Here is a 20,897-nt window from a genome sequence, read left to right as displayed (position 1 = left end):
CAAACTGCTGGCTAGGGAAGACTTATTCCCCCCCCCACCCCCCCACTGTGTGTGGCATTACCCGCAATTTAGTGTTATCCCAATCAACTTCAGAACATACACTGGGTGGCAATCCTGGTTAGCGCAAACCACAGTTAGTCACACCCTAGTTAGGATTCTTAGGTGGGGTGGTGGTGGTGGAATGGGTTGTGCATAAAGTCATGGAAAATGGAACTGAGTGCCATCCTGGGAACAAAGACCTGGCTTTTTATTTATTTTATGTTTATTTATTTATTTTGTCAAGTACGCATTAGATAATATATGTAAGCATGAATTGAATACATAAAATGAATACAATTAAAGGGAACATTAAGACAGGGACGGTAGGCAACGCTGGTGCTCTTATGCACCTCTTCTCTTGTTGAGAATGGATGACATGTTCCTCTGTGGTTGGTGCTTCACTCCGTCTTAACCGATGACTGCCTTGACAAGTCCCTGCAATCTTCTTGGCAACCTTTTTGCAAGTAATAGGTTGGCCCTTTCCTTCTTTCTAGGGCTGAGAAAGAGCGGCTGGCTCAAAGCCTCCCACCCGTGCCTAAGGCAGGGCTCTAAGCCCAGGGGATTTAATCACGTCGCCAAACTCGTTCCTACCTTACAGGCATCGTAATCTTTGCGCACGTAGTACAGGTGGATCAGCCAGTTCCTCTTCTCCAGAATGGGAAGGTCGGGCACTGCGAAAGAGGAGGGCAGAACAAATCTTTAGAGCCGGGTTCCTCAAACCTTAACGACTTTAAGATCTCTGGATTTCGACTCCCAGAATTTCCCAACCAGATATCTTAAATCTGCCGAGGTTGAGATTTAATTATGCCACTGACTCGAGCTTCCAACCAGGGTGATATGAAGCAAAATCTGCTTTTCTTGCTCCAACGTGACAGAAGGCACCAGCAGGAAACAGAGGCTGAGCTATGTAGGGGGAGAAGAGTTTTGAAAGATTGCTGCAGGAGATCCAGAGATGCTGAAAATGTCATAAAGTCATGGTAACCGCTGCCACTATTCCTATCAGATACAGATTAGATACAGATTAACAGAGTTGGAAGGGACCTTGTAGGTCATCTAGTCCAACCCCCCACCCAAGCAGATGATCTTCCTTTCCAATCTCCTTTCTGAGTCGTTGTTCAAAGCGATTCATCGCTCACCGAAAACAACCGTGTGGCAAAAACAAAGGCAACAAAGGCAGTCCACTTTAGTGACCGCTCAGTTACAACGGCACTTGAAAAAAGGAACTTGTGACCGTTTTTCACACTTACGACCGCTGCAGCTTCCCCATGGTCACTTGGATCAGAATTCGGATGCCTGGCCACTGGCTCGTCTTTATGACGGTTGCGACGTCCCAGTGTCATGTGATCCCCTTTTGACAAGCAAAGTCAACGGGGAAGCCAGATTCACTTAACAGCCCTGTTACCTTAACTTCACAACTGCGATGATTCATTTAACAATGGGGACAAGAAAGGTTATAAAATGGGACAAAAACACACTTAACAAATGTCTCGCTTAGCCACATAAATGTTGGGCTCAGTTGTGGGTGTAATTCAAGAACTACCTGCATTCCACAAAGATGATCTCCTTTATCCAAGCCAACAAATAGAATTCATCTATATTTGAGGGTAAATGGCAGAAAAGAGGTTCCATAAACTGAACAATGCCACACTCCAAAAATTTCCCTTTACTGGGCCATTCCAACCGAGTTCGTGGACGAGCTAAATCTGCAGTAATATATGATCCTTTATGCCAAGGTCTAAGGCTGGGTAGGGGGGGGTGGCATTTCCCATCTGTCAACCCCCAGTGCCCTTCCAAAACCAGCCGAGGCATGATGATTTTCCTGGGAGAGACGGGGAAACGACCTTACAACACCCGGGCTGCCATTGTGAGATTTTGCCGTTTACAAAATCCTCTTATTTTTAAAAGACTTACAGGATAAACCCAAATTTAGTTCTTATTCTGGTCGTTGCTTCACGCTTTTTTTTTTAAAGATTATAGCTGCTGGCTTGGAAATAGTGCCTCGTTCTTGTTCGGGGGGGGGAACCCCACAAACCCATAGAGCCTTTTAGAGATAATCACCGACACTTTAAAGCTGGCTGCAAACCGGAGTCAATTTCATTCCTCTTTTGAATTCTGTAGAGCATCAGGCTGGTTATCGCTAGAAGGGAAGTGAGACTGAGATAGCATGACATATCTTTTGCTCTTACCGAGGGGTGTTTTTTTTTCTTTTGGGTGGAGGGGGGGGGGGAGAGAGAGAGAGAGAGAGAGAGAGAGAGAGAGAGAGAGAGAGAGAGAGAGAGAGAGAGAGTGGTCAATGTTAAGCTCTCCAGCAACTCTGGCTCACAATACGATCAATAGGCGGGAGAGCCCCCAGCAACTAACCCAGATCCGAGATAGCTTTCAACCACCTCTACGTTGGCTTGGAAGTTTTTAAGAAGACGCCGCCGTTCGCATCCTACCAACACGACTCGGGAGTGTGCCAAACTCATCCCTTGCAGCCGAGAGGTTGGTGAGCCAAGGTAACCATAGCAACTCACAGGGAGGCAGGCAAAAAAAAAAATAATAATTGTAAAGTGGATATGATGATAAAGGAGCTCAGCAGAAAACAAGGGGTGTGTGGGGGGGGGGAGCTGCGTGGGAAGAGCTGCTGAGGCAGCAAATGCAGAGGTGATGGGGAAGAGCTTGTCTAGGGCAGGAGTTGGAAGCAGGCAGCTCGCAAGGCAAAAACCTTTGCAAGGAGAAAAAGGGAGGAGGGTCGAGCTATTCCCCAAAGCAACCTGAGGGCAGGACAAGAAGTAACGGGTGCAGTGGTGGGTTCCTCCCGGTTCGGTCCGGTTCGGCCGAGCCGGTAGCAGTGATGATATGACGTCACCGAACCGGTTCTCCACCCTCCCCCGCCCTCCCACCCACCCACCCACGTTACCTTTTATTTGCTGCCTCCTGAGTCCCAGCTGATGACTAGAGGGAAAAAAACTGTTTAAACTCTTGCCGCGGGGCTTCAAAGGGCCGTCCTACAGCTGATCAGTGTTAAAAGCAAACAAATGAGTCAGGTCGTAAGTGCGAGGACTGGTTGTAAGTGCGAGGACCTTCCAGAAATGACTCTGGAAACTCCTCAAGGAGAGAAGCAACCTGAGATTAAGGAGAAATACCCCGGCAGTGAGAACAATTCATCAGTGGAACAGCTTGCCTCCAGAAATCGTGGATCGTTGGAGGTTTTCGACAAGAGATTGGACAACTATTTGTCTGAAATGGTATCGGCATCTCCTGCCAGAGCCAATGGGCTGGACTAGAAGATCTCCAGGGCCCGTTCCAACTCTGTTATTATTCTCATTCATTACCCGAAGTTTGAGGATGGGCTGCTTTCCTCTCTCTCTCTCTCTCTCTCTCTCTCTCTCTCTCCTTCTCTTCCTTCTCCCCATCCCTTAAAAACACTGGATGTTTTTAAGAAACTTGTCTGCAATGGTATTGAGTCTCCTGCTTGGACTAGAAGACCTCCAAAGTCCCTCCCAACTCTTATTATTCTGTATTCTGACTCAGGGACAGGTAGTCCTCGATTTACAACAGAGATGGAATTCAGCCGGTTCGGGCAAACCAGTTGTTAACTTGTTGCGCAGTTTGGAGACCGGCTAATCCCACCACTGGCTGGCTCCACCCCACCTCGCCCTGCCCCTCCCAGGAATCCCAGCCCTTCCTTATCTCGCCTCGCCCACCTTGGCCGCAGCACAGCTGCTGCTGCTGCTGCTCTCTGGCTCCCTTGCTCCCTAGCTCGCTTGACGCGACCACATGGCCTGCGGGGCCACCTTTTTGCCAGCCCAAACGGCCTGCCACCACCACCTCATTGCTGGCTCGAACCGCCACCGTCTCCTTGCCGGCCTGAACCAATAATTGAAGTGTTAAAGTGTCCCATGGCAAGCTGGCCGTGGCAAGTTGGCTGCGGTGAGTTGTCCCATTCCACCTACAGGGAGGCTCACTGCTTCTATCTCAATAATTATAATTATTCGGATTTTCTAGGCAAATATGCCTGCGTGGTCACTATCTCTCAGAGCACGTGACCTAGCAACATTCCTCCAACTATTCTAACTCTGCTTCAGGTTGGCTCCAGTTGAAATTGCAAGACCATCCAACACTTCCAGTGAAACAAATTTGTAAAAATATCCTTCGCTGCATCCTTCTTCTAGACGGTCCAACAAATGCATCCATAAATCTCTCTAAAGCACAAAATCTTGGCAACCCAAGCCTTCGCCGCTCCAAATGTGGAATGTTTGCTTTCCTGGTTTCAGAGAAAGCCAACTGTTGCTGCTTCTCTCCTTTTAGCTTTGCTTTGTTGCGCTAAAAATGTCAGGAAATAAAAAAAAAAAAATACGAACGTTTCCATTTTGTGCCCGCATTTGAATTTTCTAAGTCAGTGGGACTCATGCTTCACCTTTCAAAGAAGCCAAGAGAACCGCAGGAACAAGGAGAGAGATGACAGCAACAGAGGTGCAAAGGAAAGGTCCTGGCACATATTCAACAACCTGACACTTGTGTGAATTGGTCTTACACTGACAGCCAGGTGCCTTTGATTTCCCTCAGCAAGGAACAAGGGAGAATTAAAACATGTAAATATGTCGTTTTCCATTTTCTTTGCAGACCATCATTTTAAAATTGCTGGAATATTGCATCCAGTTTTGGTCTCCACAATGTAAAAAAAAGATGTGGAGACTCTAGAAAGAGTGCCGAGAAGATCAACAAAGATGATTAGGGGACTGGAGGCTAAGACATATGAAGAACGGTTGCAGGAACTGGGTATGTCTAGTTTGATGACAAGAAGGACTAAGGGAGACATGAGAGCAGTCTTCCAATATCTCAGGGGCTGCCCCAAAGAAGTGGGAGTCAAGCTATTCTCCAAAGCACCTGAAGGCAGGACAAGAAGCAACGGGTGGAAACTCATCAAGGAGAGAAGCAACTTAGAACTAAGGAGGAATTTCCTGACAGTGAGAACAAGCAGAACGACTCGCCTCCAGAAGTTGTGGATGCTCCAACACTGGAGGTTTTTAAGAAGAGATTGGACAACCATTTGTGTGAAATGGTATAGGGTCTCCTGCCTGAGCAGGGGGTTGGACTAGAGGACCTCCAAGGTCCCTTCCAACTCTGTTATTCTGTTAAAATTATACTTCTTTTAAAAGAAGAGAAAATATTATATCTGGCTGCTTTAAAAGTGGCAAAGATCGGGGATTGGCATTGCCGTCCAACATTTCTGCAAAGTTCCAGTTGGTAAGGCTGATTTATATGTGGTTGCTTTTACCTAAGGCCGAAGTTAATCAGAAATATATAATCAATTCTCTAACCAGAGGGGTCTTAGCTGCATCACACTGTACATAATCCAGATACAGTATCCGAAGGTTAGAGGCATATTTCTTCCCCTAAGCACGCGGAGCAGGTAGCTTTGAAATCTCCGTATTCCCAAACCACTGTTATTGTCTCCGTGCTTAATGTTCTTCTTAGCTCACTTTTTTTTTTTTTCTTTTCAAACAGCCACAGGAATCAACTCTAAATCAAACAATAAACCTGTATGGCTTACAGTTATTTACAGTCAACTGGGTTTAATAAAACCCGTCATAAACAATTCTGATGCTTGCAACAAAGCTGTAATTTATCTCGCTATCCTGTATTAACAGTCCCCGTACACCAGAAAGGCAAAAAGTGTGATTGAAATGGCAAAGAGAGAGAGGGGGAGGGAAGGAGGGAGGGAGAGAGAAGGAGAGAGGGAGAGAGGGAGAGAGAAAGAAAGAGAGAGAGACCATTTAAGCAAACAAAGAGAAGGAAGATATTTTCTGACTCTGCAGCTCCCCTTAGTGGAAAACAAGCAGGATGGCAAAGTTTTTCTGTCCAGATGTCCGAAAGACAGGGTACAACGTGGAAACTTCTGCTGTTATTAGAAATAATTTATCTCCTGATATACTGGTAGTTCTCGACTTACACCCATTGGAATTTACAACGGCACTGAAAAACGTTATTTACGGGACAGTCCTCGCGCTTACAACGCTCACGGCATCCCCATAATCATTTGATCAAAATGAATTTATGATGGTTGCAGTGTCCCCGGGGTCATACGAGCATCATTTGCGACCATTCCAGCCAGTTTTGGGAGAAGCTGGGTTTGCTTAACGATTGCACAATTCAATTAACGACGGTGGTGTTTTGCTTAGCAGCTGTGGCAAAAAAAAAAAAAAAAAAGCTGTAAAATCAGATGCGATTCACTTAACAGCTGCCTTGCTTAGCAACACAAATTCTGGTCCGAGTTGTGTCGTAAGCCGAGGACTGGCTATCTGCAGTTATACCAACAGCAGGATCTGCAAGTATCGAAATTATTTAGAAAGACCCACCACTGGCTGAAACCGAACTGTGCAGTGGTCTTACAGTTTGAGCTACCTCACTGGTGGGTTTGGCCCGGTTCGGCCGAGCCTGTAGCGGTGACGATATGACATCACCGAACTGGTTCTCTTTGTTCGGGAGCTGGGCCCTCCCGTCCCGCCCCCGTTATTCTTACCTTTTATTTGGCCCCGCCCCCAATCTATTCACTGCCTGCCGAGTCCCAGCTGATCGGCTAGAAGGAAAAAAACTCTTGCCACGGGCCGCCCTACAGCTGATCAGTGTTAAAAGGCAGTGTGGTGGTAGACCAGTGCGCTCGAAAAACAAATGGGTAGACCGGTACGGCTCTGCAAGCAGTTAAAAGCCTGGTAGACCAATACCTCTGCTAAATCCCAAAGAATTGTCACATGACCATCAAACCACGCCCACAAAATAAGCCACGCCCACAGAGTAGTAAAAAAATTTAGAACCCACCCCTGCCATCTACCCCATTTGCCAGAAAAATCACTTCACGTCTGACAGGGGCTCAGTTCACACAACCCATTAAGCCCGTAAAAGCGATGGTTGCTTAGGGCGATACCTAAAGCCATTTTATTCCGGCAGAACACGGAGCATACAAATCATTTAAACAGTTTCAAAACAGATCGGGGGAAAGGAAAAAAAAAAGATCAGGATTTTCATGTAGGATTATACATTTATTTCCTTCTTCTTTAGCTCTGAGTGTTCCGGTAATATTAAAACAAATTTATAACTTGGTATCTGGAACGATGTTGGAAAAAAGGGTAAGAAAATAGATAAATCATATAAACGGCGGTGCTTATCTTACACAACGGTTATTCTTACAAAGCCTCCCAAAGTTAATCAGCTTTCATAAGGCTTGTGTGGCAACATAAGCCTCCAAGTATACAATCCCAGCCCATGAAGCATACAGTATTTTGTTTTCCACGGAAATCTGCCACTGTCTTAATCTTTCCACTGGAATAGAGTTATAAAACAGGCAAGCTCTACCCTTCCACGCTTCAAAAAGGCCCGGAGGGTCTTTTTTTAAAACAGAAAACTTTTTGGGGTGCTACAATCTCGCAGACGAAAGCGTCAGCCGTTAAAATCCCCTATCACCGTTGGCCCTTTTGAAGTCGTAGCTGGCATGCTTCGAATCTCTCGGGGTTGCTGCTACACGTTGGATGTTTGAGATGCTACGAAACGCAGCTCTGGAAACGTATGACCAATAATAATAATAATAAAAATAATAAAATAAAAATAAAATGCAGCAAAAGAAAAAGGCATTCTCATGAATAATTTTATCAACGGGGCTCTCTGCGTTCACCCAGCGGGAAATTCAATCTACCTCAACCTTTATTCCATCAGAAAAGATTTACTCCACTCAGCTGTTCCGCAATTGCTTTCAGTGAGGAAAAATTCAAACGAGCCATTCTATTTAGTCTTCTGCTTCGGTGTACAGTTAAAAAGCCTGTGCTGAATCTGCCTGAAAAACATAGGATCCTTCCTGCTGATTTTTTCGTCGGCTCTGAAACCGTTCACAGACTTTTATGGGTAATGTCACCATCTAATTCAGGGGTGAAATGCTCCCGGTTCGGACCGGATCGCTTGATCCGGTAGCGATGGAGGCGGGTGGTTCAGAGAACCGATAGCAAAAATCCCTGCCAACCCCCCCCCCCCCATGCCCAGCTGAGCCGCACAATCATCAGAGGCTTTTTTTTTTACTTTTAAAAGCATGTTTTCTACAACCTCTTCGGCTGAAAAAATGCTTTTAAGAGTAAAAAAAAAAAGCCTCTGCTGATCAGGCAACTCAGCTGGGATCGTCAGAGCCTTTTGAAAGCATTTTTTTACAACCTCTTTGCCGAAGGTTGTAGAAAAAATGGTTTTAAAGGTTTACAAAAAAAAAAATGGCCACCCCCACCCAGTCACATTACCCCACCACCACCAAGCCATGCCCACAGAACCGATAGTAACAAATTTTAGATTTCACCACTGGTCTAATTGCGTTATCCTGTGTTCTCCGACTGCTCTGTTACATTCATCTTTTCTCTCCACTGCAAAATATCCAGCAAGGAAAAGAAGGAACGTTTTTAACCAGCTTCCTCCATTGCCTTAGTCGCCACGAAGTAAAAAAGCAACAAAGAGGATTAGGGGACTAGAGGCTAAAACATATGAAAAACAGTTGCAGGAACTGGATATGCCTAGTCTTATGAAAAGAAGGAGTAGGGGAGACATGATAGCAGTTTTCCAATATCTCAGGGGCTGCCCCAAAGAAGAGGGAGTCAAGCTATTCTCCAAAGCACCTGAGGGCAGGACAAGAAGCAATGGGTGGAAACTCATCAGGGAGAGAAGCAACTTAGAACTAAGGAGAAATTAATCAGTGGGACAACTTGCCTCCAGAAGTTGTAAATGCTCCAACACTGGAAGTTTTTAAGATGATGTTGGATAACCATCTGTCTGAAATGGTGTACGATTTCCTGCCTGGGCAGGGGGTTGGACTAGAAGACCTCCAAGGTCCCTTCCAACTCTGTTTTCTATTCTATTCTATTCTATTCTATTCTATTCTATTCTATTCTATTCTATTCTATTCTATTCTATTCTATTCTATTCCATTCCATTCCATTCCATTCCATTCCATTCCATTCCATTCCATTCCATTCCATTCCATTCTATTCCGACTCCTATTCCTATTCTGTTGGAAACTGGCTGACTATGGCGGTCGAAGTACGGGATGGCTTAAAGCAAGGAAAAATAGACTCCGAGTGATCCGAACCTTTACAGAACTTGGTTCCAGTTAAATTCTAGGCCACAAATGCCCAGAAGACAGAGTGGATTAGTACATTTCCCAAGCTTACTTCCAACAACTACAGTTTCCAATAAACTATTTCAGCCACAGTTATTGGCTCTTGCTGCTGCTAAGCTGCAAAATGTTATAACAGCAGGATTCCCCCTCCCCTCTTTTTTCCCCCTACAACATCTGGTTTGAATTATTTCAAAGGAAGGAAGTTTATTCTTAATACTCAAACTGCCTTTGCATTACTCATAAATTCCAGAAAGAGAGCTTTTCTCTGTTCTCCTTCGCCCGTTTGGAAACAGCGCACAAAGCAGGCTTTTGAGCGTCGAAATAAAACCGAGACTGCCACCTCGTCCGATGTAAGACCGTACATTATGAAGGGATAAAACAGGCCCTGTTAATTCCTATCACCCGATAAACCCATCTCATCGGGTTACTTATTAAATTCTTCAAATTAATCTTTAATATACTGGAAGGGCAATTAGGTAACATCACCGTTGTGAGTAATGCAAGACCTTTAAAGGAGTTATGGGCTTCAGTAGATAAATGGCTATAGAACTATACTGGCAATAGGTAAAGGTAAAGGTTCCCCTGACACATACGTGCTAGTCGTTCCCGACTCTAGGGGGCGGTGCTCATCTCTGTTTCAAAGCCGAAGAGCCAGCGGCTGTCCGAAGATGTCTCCGTGGTCATGTGGCCGGCATGACTCAATGCCAAAGGCGCACGGAACGCTGTTCCCTTCCCACCAAAGGTGGTCCCTATTTTTCTACTTGCATTTTTTTACGTGCTTTCGAACTGCTAGGTTGACAGAAGCTGGGACAAGTCACGGGAGCTCACCCTGTTACGTGGCACTAGGGATTAGAACCGTTGAATTGCCAACCTTTCGATCCACAAGCTCAGCGTCTTAGCCACTGAGCCACCACGTCCCTTACACTGGCAATAATACCACTTATTAATTGAAGCCTCCACAAAACGAAGAGTTAAATAGTTCAGGATCATATGGCTGGGTATTCTGAGATTAAATGACCAACCCACTAGCTCCTTGGTCTTGATATCTAGGCCATCTAAAGCCCGAAAACAAGGAAGACAATCAAAGAGGGTGCCACAATCATTTTCAACCACCCAGGTCTTTTCTAGGAAATGATATGAGCATCCTTGTTTAAGGAAAGCACAGTTGGCCATTCTATGGGAGCTAAGGCATATGTAGTTTAATGTCAGTGAATAACTAGAATAGAATAGATTAGCAGAGTTGGAAGGGACCTTGGAGGTCTTCTAGTCCAACCCCCTGCTCAGGCAGGAAATCCTACACCACTTCAGACAAATGGTTATCCAACATCTTCTTAAAAACTTCCACTGTTGGAGCATTCACAACTTCTGCAGGCAAGTTCTTCCACTGATTAATTGTTCTCACTGTCAGGAAATTCCTCCTTAGTTCTAAGTTGCTTCTCTCTTTGGTTAGTTTCCACCCATTGCTTCTTGTTCTGCCCTCAGGTGCTTTGGAGAATATCTTGACTCCCTCTTCTTTGGGGCAGCCCCTGAGATATTGGAAGACTGCTATCATGTCAACCCTAGTCCTTCTTTTCATTAAACTAGACATACCCAGTTCCTGCAACCGTTCTTCATACGTTTTAGCCTCCAGTCCCCTAATCCTCTTTGTTGCTCTTCTCTGCACTCTTTCTAGAGTCTCCACATCTTTTTTACATCGTGGCAACCAAAACTGGTTGCAGTATTCCAAGTGTGGCCTTACCAAGGCATTATAAAGTGATATTAACACTTCATGCGGTCTTGATTCTATCCTTCTGTTTATGCAGCCTAGAACTGTGTTGGCTTTTTTGGCAGCTGCTGCACATGGCCGGCTCATATTTAAACGGTTGTCCACTAGGACTCCAAGACCCCTCTCACAGTTACTACTCTTGAGCGAGGTACCACATATACTGTAGTTTGTATATGTATATTGTATACTGACAAACTAGAAATCAGTTTGTCCCCTGAATAACCATTTTGGGGCTATTAATCGAAGTTTATTAAACTGAAATGTTTTCTGCACAGAATGCAATAGAGACAGTAGTTTAAAAATGGCTAAAATAACTATAGAGATATAAAATCAGAACAAACCTCTGCCTGACCTGGCTCTGGGAAGTTCAGTTGCTGCTGGTAGGGATGCAGTCTGAAATAATATTAAAAACAAGTAACAAATGTCAGAATTAAAAAGTTTAAAGAAATCACCTTATTTACCCTGCATGAGTTCCAAGCTTTAGACCAGAAAATACACACCACTATAGGAAATAACTAAGAGGAGAAAAGCCAACAGCCCATTCTCATGCCTATTTTTTTTTTTTTTGGTTAGAACTGAGAATTCAAAATGTATTGTAGTGCTGCCTCTGGACACAAAGGTCCGATTTAGCTAATATCTTTTAAAAGTTATTTAATCGAAGAACCTCTTTTGCTCCTGCGAATTCCAAACACAAATGGCATTCTATATGAAACTATTTTATTTTGCCTCTTCTAAATCTTCCACATATTGGAATTTTGTTCAAATTCAGGGAGATGGAAACCCTTTGAACGACAGTAACTGAATTATGCCACAAATTGTATCCAACTTTGCCATCTTATCACTTTATGTTTCCTTTTCCAAAATAAGTTCCTTTCCAAACACAACTATTTTCTTAGAGGGAAGATAAAACAAACCCACAAGCTCAGTAATTGTGGTTGCCCTTTCCTGCAGCTTGCCCGTTCTGTAGAATGGGTGTTAGAAGTGCTGTAAGAGAACATACTGAGATGTGCTCTTATTAACAAAATGGCTGATAATCAGCTGGGTATTAGCTGATTAGCTATCATTAGCAATATAATAATTAGCAAATTAATTCTCTTCCCTTCCACTTGCTATTTTCCATGTTATTATTAAATCTGAAGATTATGAGGTGCAGAATTTTCAAATGTGAAATATTGTTCTTTCTTGCCTGGTGGCTACCAACAGCAAGGCCATGAAAAAAATCCAGAAAAAAATTTTTTTTTCCATTGTGGACAGCAGAAGTCATGCTTTCCTTAATATCTGTCTGTCTGTCTGTCTGTGTTTGTGTGTATGCATATAGAATAGAACCAAATAGAACAGAATAGAACAGAATTCTTTATTGGCCAAATGTGATTGGACACACAAGGAATTTGTCTCCGGCACATAAGCTCACAGAGATATATATATATATATATCTGTATCTCAAATTTATATTTCGCTGATAAAGAAATAAAGGGAGACTGGTATAGATCTATTTCAAGCTATTTAGCTCTCATCAGCTAGCCATACCCTTACTCGGATTCGTACACACACACACATTCACAAATACACACACAACCAATGTAGAGCAGCTAAATCAACTGCCAACTATGTAATTAAATCTATAAAGTGTCATTCTAGGTATCTATAAACACTCGAGGGGAAAACAAATGAGATCAGATAAATGAAATGCAGAGAACACAGGGAGTGATGATTACCTAGGTATTAATAAGGTAATTGTCACAGCCCTTATTTCCTGCATTTCATTCCCTCTGACTTCATTAGTTACAATTCTCCCCCTTCCTATCACTCAGAATAAATAACTTGGATATATCATGGCACAATATTAGACATTAAGACATTAAGGTGCCTTCAGATGCTTCCTTGTTTTTACGGCAACAACCTAATTCAGCTACCCTTTTGGAAACTGGGAACGCATACACACACATCTCAAGAACAGCTTAAGGTGCTGAGCTGCATTTCTTTTTAGCAAGCACATATTGCTTTTTTAAACCAGCTCTGTTCTCCTCCGAAGGCTGAAGATACACCAGGGATAAGAAGGGGCAGAACTGCTGATTAGGTTCAAAGCAAAACATAAAAAAAGTCGCTAATCTCTTGGTGAGCAGAGTCTTCCTTTGTAGGCTCAGCATTCAGTTGAAACATGGCCATTTCGGGAAGAAATGGTGGCATTAATCACAGGCAGTGACATCACTAACCCAAGAGGACAAAGCAAGTAAGAAAGTCTTGTTTTCCTTTTCAATTCGATTGGTTTAGCCTTAGCCCCGAAGTTCTGATAAATAAGCCCCACTCTCTACCCCCATCTCCAACAATACAGGCACCATCGCCAAGGTTTATAGGTGATAGATATATATAATGTTTACCTAATAAAAACCCAGTTACATGGAATACACCTTGTCAACCACAAAGCAACTTCAGCTCTTCCAAATATATTTGTGGTTTCCAGTTTGGTCTGCAAAGTTGATTTAGAGCAAAATCCTGTTTTGTGTGAGACATTCCCTGATAATAGCCTTAAAAGTAGGCAGTGGATGAATTCTTTTCAAAGAAAAGTTCAGCCTTGCATGTGAAAAGGAAATGGCCTTATTTACAACCCCTCACACAAACTTTCTGGGTGCCTGAGATTCACTTTAGATACTTTCATTTGGATTCCTTGCCGATGACCCCCGTAATCTTTCTTTTAAAACGTTTTAGAGGGCTAGTTTGGTGTGGTGGGTAAGATGCCAGCATAATACCAGGAGACTGTGAGTTCTAGTCCTGCCTTAGGCATGAAAGCCTCTTGGGTCACGTTGGGCCAGACGCTCGCTCTCAGCACAATCTACCTCACAGGAGTGTTCTTGTTGCTGGGAAAAGAGGCCTGAATATTATGAACATTCACTTCCTTGAATTATGTATAAAAAGAATGGGATAAAAATCTATAACCAATAGTAAACATGTAAAGGATGTTTCCCAGATTATTCTAAAATGAGAAATTTTGTAAGCCTTTATGTGCTGCTATGGTTTGTTGCTCTTTTACAAGATATATTCATTTGTAACTTAGATAGATAGATAGATAGATAGATAGATAGATAGATAGATAGATAGATAGATAGATAGACAGACAGACAGACAGACAGACAGACAGACAGATATAGATTTTCAAAACATCTTAGAATCCAGGCAAAAGGGTTCGTACCTAAGGTAGAACTCTAGAAACAAAAATAAGCTTTGTTTAGGTAAACTGTTGCTTTGATTTCTTATAGCCCATGTGTTTCAGTACTCAGAGAGGAATTTTTACATTTAAATTTCAAGATTTTTAGAATCATAGCTGTTAAGCTCTTCTGACTTAAAACAGCACTCTAAGGTAATACAGAACAAATGAACAGAGAGATTTTTTTTGAAAACCAATTTGAAGCTTTTTCCATAATACCTTGAGATGCAGAATTAACTGTGCTGGATGAAAATGGTGCTCCAGTGAAAAATCCAGTCTAAAAATCTTACTCCAATTAAAAGATAAAACTTTCCTACTGTAGCACCAAATATAGTCAAGCAGAATAGACAATCAGTTGGCTCCTACATTGTAATTCTTTTGCCAAAGACAGCATGCTGTGCTGGAGCTTTTATTAAAAGAACTATTAAAAATCCTGGAATGTGTTCATAAAGACACGAGATTCTAAGTACACTCTCCAACTGTGACCATCAGAAGAAAAAAAGGCACATCCATGAGTCATGTCTTTTGAAAAGAAATACCGGGAAAAAAATATTTTAATGAATTCCTTATTAAACCAGGTTGCCATAAACAGAGAGCAATAATTTAAAATGTGCAAAGGTACAGATGAATTTTTTTGTGTGATCTTGTCTTTACTAAGGCCTGGTTTTTATTCACAGCAAGGTAAAATGTAAAACTTCTGAAATTGTAGAATGGACTACAGTATTATAATTTTTGAAACGCCACCAGGGAAGGGAGGGAAGGAAGTTTTTTTAAAAAAAAAAATTACAGTACAGTACTGAGCACAGAGAAACAATAAAAAGATTATCATCACCCATCTGGGTATTACAATAGGAAAGCAGTTGATTTTTTAAAACCATTTTTTGGTGATTATCCAGCAACCATTACATTACATTAGAGCACTGCACACCAGAACAACTAGACACAAGAACAGTTTTTTCCCAAACGCCATCACTCTGCTAAACAAATAATTCCGTCAACACTGTCAAACTAAGTCTGCACTACTATTAATCTTCTCATCGTTCCCACCACCCATCTCCTCCCACTTATGACTGCATGACTGTAACCTTGTTGCTGGTATCCTTACAATTTATATTGACTGTTTATGACTATCATTAAGTGTTGTATCTTATGATTCTTGACAAATGTATCTTTTCTTTTATGTACACTGAGAGCATATGCCCCAAGACAAATTCCTTGTGTGTCCAATCACACTTGGCCAATAAAGAATTATATTCTATTCTATCAGATAGTGGGGAAAACTGAAATTTATGTAATAGCTAGAAATGGTATTTGAGGTCTCTACTTTTTCTTCTCATGCCCCACTCTTTGCCTTTTTATTTTATATCATCTTTTTAATCTCTAGACTTCACTGCAAACATGGTCTCTTTTTATTGATTGTTCAGTATTGTTGAGTTCCTTCCAGGAAAAGTGAGGAGAGCTTGGCCTTTCCCTAAACAGAAGGCTTGGTTTTTAGGATACCACCGGATACTAATTTATATATGTGGGTTTGATCATAAACAAACACTCCTCCACCAAATAAAGATTACTATATATTAGCTGTCAAAAAACCAAAAGTCAGAACACTGCAGCAAAAACCTGGTCACACAGATGTACTTGAAATCAAGCCTAAAGATGAAATTTATTCTAAATGAAATTTAAAAACCAGCACTTGAACATATATTCTGCTTGATAAAACACCAGAGCATGAGACACTTATTTTCTCCTCTTTCCATCTTTTTTATTTTTACACACTGCCTTTCAAGATTACAAGCTTAGGCTGTGGCTCTTTTTTTTAAAAAAAAAAATGTTCGGCCAAATTAGCAAAAGATCTCAGATGTGGAAAACCAATATAGCATTCCAATCTAAACTACCATAGTTCTTCAGAGAGTTACCAAAATCAGATGGCCAGTGGGCTTCAAGAAACCTCAAAAGTATTTAAAAATTCTTTTTAAAGACGCTAAGGGTTCATGCTTCTTTTCAGGTGTCTGCCCCAAAGTCCACCTTTGTTATGAAGGCACTTTTCACAGTTACTACATTTCGTAACTGAACCTAACACAACTGTCCTGAATATAACTCAGCTGCCAAGCATCTGAATTTTGATCACATGTCTGTGGGGATGCTGCAATTGTCGTTAAGTGTGAAAAAGGGTCATAAGTCACTTTTTTCAGTGATGTTGTAACTTTGAACAGTCAGCTGAGAACTAACTTTTAGATAGAAAGGTCTTCAAGGGAGGGAATTTGTCCAGGTGGAGAGCTTCCAGCTGGTTACAGTTCTAGCAACCAAATCATTGTGTGGTCATCATTATATTTTCACCCCACCTTTTTTTATGGAGAATTCAAGATGACTAACGTTGGCAATATTTTAGGTAACAAATCACAAGTTTCCTTGGTTTCTGGGCCAGTCCTTTCACCACTACACCAAACTGGCTCTTAAGCATGCCAATCTCTTCACGTCAATATTTCCCCTTTCATAGCTGTACTGCCACCAAAAGAGGGTAGGCTCTCTTTAAGAGTGGGTTCCAAGTTGCCCGGAGCTCAGAATGATTGGGAATTGGGTAGCGCACAAATGGAATAAAATATAAGATGGAGAAGGCTACTTTTTAAAAAATATAGGGGCTTGGCAGGGGGAACCAAGCAAAGATGAAGCATGTCTTTGCAGGTGTTGAAAAGGGATGACAAGGAAAAAGAGAAGGGAGGCAGACCCTCACAGGAATCAAGGGACCCCATATAATGCCCCCCCAGGTCTTGCAGCCCATATAAACCCTAATCTGTCAAGCCTGGTACCCCATAAACTCCCCCCCAGGTCTTGAACCCCATATAAACCCTAATCTGCTAAACCTGGGACCCCATAAACTCCCCCCCCAGGTCTTGCACCCCATATAAACCCTTATCTGCCAAGCCTGGGACTCCTTAAACTGTCCCCCCCCCAGGTCTTGCACCCCATATAAACCTTTGTCTGCCAAGCCTGGGACGCCATAGACTGCCCCCCCAGGTCTTGCACCTCATATAAACCCTAATCTGCTAAACCTGGGACCCCATAAACTGTCCCCCCAGGTCTTGCACCCCATATAAACCCTAATCTGCTAAACCTGGGACCCCATAAACTGTCCCCCCAGGTCTTGCACCCCATATAAACCCTTATCTGCCAAGCCTGGGACTCCTTAAACTGTCCCCCCCCCCCAGGTCTTGCACCCCATATAAACCTTTGTCTGCCAAGCCTGGGACGCCATAGACTGCCCCCCCAGGTCTTGCACCTCATATAAACCCTAATCTGCTAAACCTGGGACCCCATAAACTGTCCCCCCAGGTCTTGCACCCCATATAAACCCTAATCTGCTAAACCTGGGACCCCATAAACTGTCCCCCCAGGTCTTGCACCCCATATAAACCCTTATCTGCCAAGCCTGGGACTCCTTAAACTGTCCCCCCCCCCCCAGGTCTTGCACCCCATATAAACCTTTGTCTGCCAAGCCTGGGACCCCATAGACTGCCCCCCCCAGGTCTTGAACCCCATATAAGCCCTTATCTGCCAAGCCTGGGACTACTTCAACTGTCCCCCCCCTCCCAGGTCTTGCACCCCATAGCTACGGTCTGCTGGACAAGCCACAATGGGCTGACTTGGCACAAAACGCTAAGCCATGGTCTGTAACTAAGAAACCATAGTTAGCTGGGTTCCCACCAACCTAGAACCACCCCGACCCCGGCAGGGCAGGGCAGGGCAGGGCAGGGCAGGGCAGGGCCTGGTGGGTGAGGCAGCCCAGGAAGACGGTGGGAGGAAGGGCGAGGCGCAATTAGGCCCTGGAATTCCCCGGCAAAAGGGTCCCGTCCCTCCAGGGCCCTCCCTCGGCCCTCAGAAGGGGAAAAGAGGCGCAACAGGCGAGAACGGAGAATCCCGCTCACCGGCCGAGCTGTCACCTCCGCCATGGCGCCTCGGCTCCTACAAGCCTCCACCAAGTGGGCCCGTTGCCTAGGTGACCAGCCAGACCGGAAGTAATCGCTCCACGGAAGGAAGGGCCCGGATGTCTTGTTGCCAAGGGTAACCAGAACTTCCGTTCTCTCTGAGCCTCAATCTCTCTCCGGGTAGGTTCCGAACCCTTATAGCGGGCCGCGGCGTCAAGAACGGAAGTGACGTTACGTATCTCGGTCGGGATTAGGGCTGGCTCGAGGAAGAGGCGGACTTCCCGCGCGAGAGAGATCCCAAGGGTTTGGCTGGTTTCTTCAGGTTCCGCCCCCTCTCCCCCTATTTTTGTGAATTGGACTCGCCCACCGCGATTGGTGGCAACGAGAGGGAGTGAACTATTTTGAACAGCCAGAGGGGGAGAGGAAAAAAAAGATCCAAAATCCCCTTGCAGATAGAAATCATTGATTTGCCTTGCCTTTTTGGGGGGGATCCTGTTGTTCGAGGAATCGGAATTTATTGTATGCATTATATTTTTTTGCACTTTTATGGCTCCTCCAGGGCGGTCTAAAATCCTTGCAAATGCCCAAAGTGTTGCTTTAAAAAAAAGAATTGCAGTGGGATTTCCAGATTTTTGCAAGAGGTTGCTCTAGCTACAAATATTGAGATGCCCTTCAGATCACTTTTCCAAACTTGATAACTTTTAAAGATGGGTGGGCTTCAATTCCCAGAATTCCCCAGCCGGTAATCTGGGAGTTGAAGTCCCTATACCTTTAAAGTTGCTGAGGTTGAAGCCAGTTTTCATATTGTTTTCACCCTGAAAAGTCTCAGAATACTTGGGGATCACTCCATCTGGAGAGCTTTAATATATATATGAAGAGACCTTGGAGGCAGTGGTGAAATCTAAAGGTTTTTTAATACCGGTTCTGTGGGTGTGGTGTGGCTTGGTGGGCTGGCAGGGGAAGGAAACTGCAAAATCTCCATTCCCTCCCCACTCCAGGGAAAGATTACTGCAAAATCTCCATTCCCTCCCCACTCCTGGGGGAAGGATATTGCAAAATCCTCATTCCCTCCCCACTCCTGGGGAAGGATATTGCAAAATCCTCATTCCCTCCCCACTCCTGGGGGAAGGATATTGGAAAATCCGCATTCCCTCCCCACTCCTGGGGAAGGATATTGCAAAATCCTCATTCCCTCCCCACTCCTGGGGGAAGGATATTGCAAAATCCTCATTCCCTCCCCACTCCTGGGGGAAGGTTACTGCAAAATCTCCATTCCCTCCCCACTCCAGGGGGAAGGATACTACAAAATCCTCATTCCCTCCCCACTCCTGGGAGAAGGATATTACAAAATCTCCATTCCCTCCCCATTCCAGGGGAAGGTTACTGCAAAATCTCCATTCCCTCCCACTCCTGGGGGGGAAGGATATTGCAAAATCCCCATTCCCTCCCCACTCTGGGGCCAGCCGGAGGTGGTATTTGCCGGTTCTCCGAACTACTCAAAATTTCCGCTACCGGTTCTCCAGAACCTGTCAGATCCTGCTGGATTTCACCCCTGCTTGGAGGTCTTCTAGTCCAGCCACCTGCCCAAGGAGATCCTCTCTCATGTGTGTGTGTGTGTGTGTGTGTGTGTGTGTGTGTGTGTGTAGGATCTCCTGCTTGAGCAGTGGGCTGGACTAGAAGACCTCCAAGGTCCCTTCCAGCTCTATTCTGATTCTGCATTGAAGTCAACAAGGTATTTAGTCTGGATTTGGCATTTTTATCCACCTGTTGAGTCCTTCCCAAAGACCTGGGATAGGCAAGAGGTGAATGTTTGATGGTGTGAAAGGTATCACTGCAGAATACAAGTTGTTCCAAGTAAAGCCTCGTTTTGCAATGGACCGATGGTGTTGCAAGTGGTGCTCCAGATGTATGTATGTATGTATGTATGTATGTATGTATGTATGTATGTATTTATTTATTTATTTATTTATTTATTTATTTATTTATTTATTATATTTCTATACCGCCTTTCTCCCGTAGGACTCAAGGCAGTGTACAGTCAAGAAAAAATATATACAAACATCATAAAATTAATTTTAAGATTACACCCACTGCACCTAGAACTATTGGTATTATCTTTGCTTTCTTTTGCCACAAGTCACTCTATTTTCTATTCTTTCTTTTCTATTCTGCTGTACCCAGGTACTGCCATGTCCAATGATGGCCTTATTTCTCAACTTCCTCAACTCGCAGAATTCCCCAGGTGGCATGCTGAGTTTGGGGGGGGGGGTTGATTCTGGGAATTCAAGTCCACCCATCTCAAAAGTTGCCAAGTTTGGGAAAGTCTATCTTACATGGTTTTACATGACCCTTTTTTTGGGGGGGGGGTTGGTTGGTTTGCATAGTTTGGCATAAAGATTAAAGCAGCAAATTTAGTGAAGCAGAACAAGCCATTCAGGTTTTGTTTATTCCTTATGATGCCCACAATTAAGGATCCTCGGGTGTCAGCAGGGCAAAAATTTATAGCCCTCACCTGTTGGGAGAAAAAAAATATATATGTTGACTTCATTCAACATATTCATTTAAATAGGGCACGGTTCAAAGGAGAGCTTGCATAACTGGGAAATAGAATTGCTTGTTTTCTTCCTTCATACTTAACCTGTTCTTCGAGGTTTGATTTTAAGCATCCATCATTAAGCAGCATTTAATGGAACTTGTTTACCCAGGATGCAGGAAAAAAAATGCTCTCCTACAATGCGTATTGGTAAGCCTGGTTGTGTTGTTCAGCAAAGCCTGTATTGTTGCCTTCTGGCAGAAGATACAGAACAATTAAAATTTGGACCACACGTTTTCTGAAGTTTT

General features: G+C 43.6%; 1 protein-coding gene across 2 annotated transcripts in view; it reads right to left on the bottom strand.

Moving 5' to 3' along the window:
- Positions 1-18,135, bottom strand: part of BBS4 (Bardet-Biedl syndrome 4) — a 37,340-nt gene extending 19,205 nt beyond the window's left edge. The window contains exons 1-3 of one of the 2 annotated variants that reach the window (XM_070953273.1): positions 18,057-18,135; positions 11,276-11,327; positions 631-710 (exon numbers count right to left, since the gene is read on the bottom strand). In XM_070953273.1, the coding sequence (XP_070809374.1) occupies positions 631-710; positions 11,276-11,327; positions 18,057-18,080 (156 nt within the window). In that variant the 5' untranslated portion in view covers positions 18,081-18,135. The remainder of the gene's footprint in view (positions 1-630; positions 711-11,275; positions 11,328-18,056) is intronic. The other variant, XM_070953274.1, reaches the window with a different exon arrangement.
- Between the last annotated feature and the right edge of the window lie 2,762 nt (positions 18,136-20,897).

This window comes from Pituophis catenifer, unplaced genomic scaffold, assembly GCF_029215685.1.
Source record: "Pituophis catenifer annectens isolate HBS135680 unplaced genomic scaffold, rPitCat1.0.hap2 SCAF_14, whole genome shotgun sequence".
Classification (NCBI taxonomy): Eukaryota; Metazoa; Chordata; class Lepidosauria; order Squamata; family Colubridae; genus Pituophis; species Pituophis catenifer.
The sequence above is the reverse complement of the archived record's forward strand: the minus strand, read 5'-3'. Positions and strand labels throughout refer to the sequence as shown.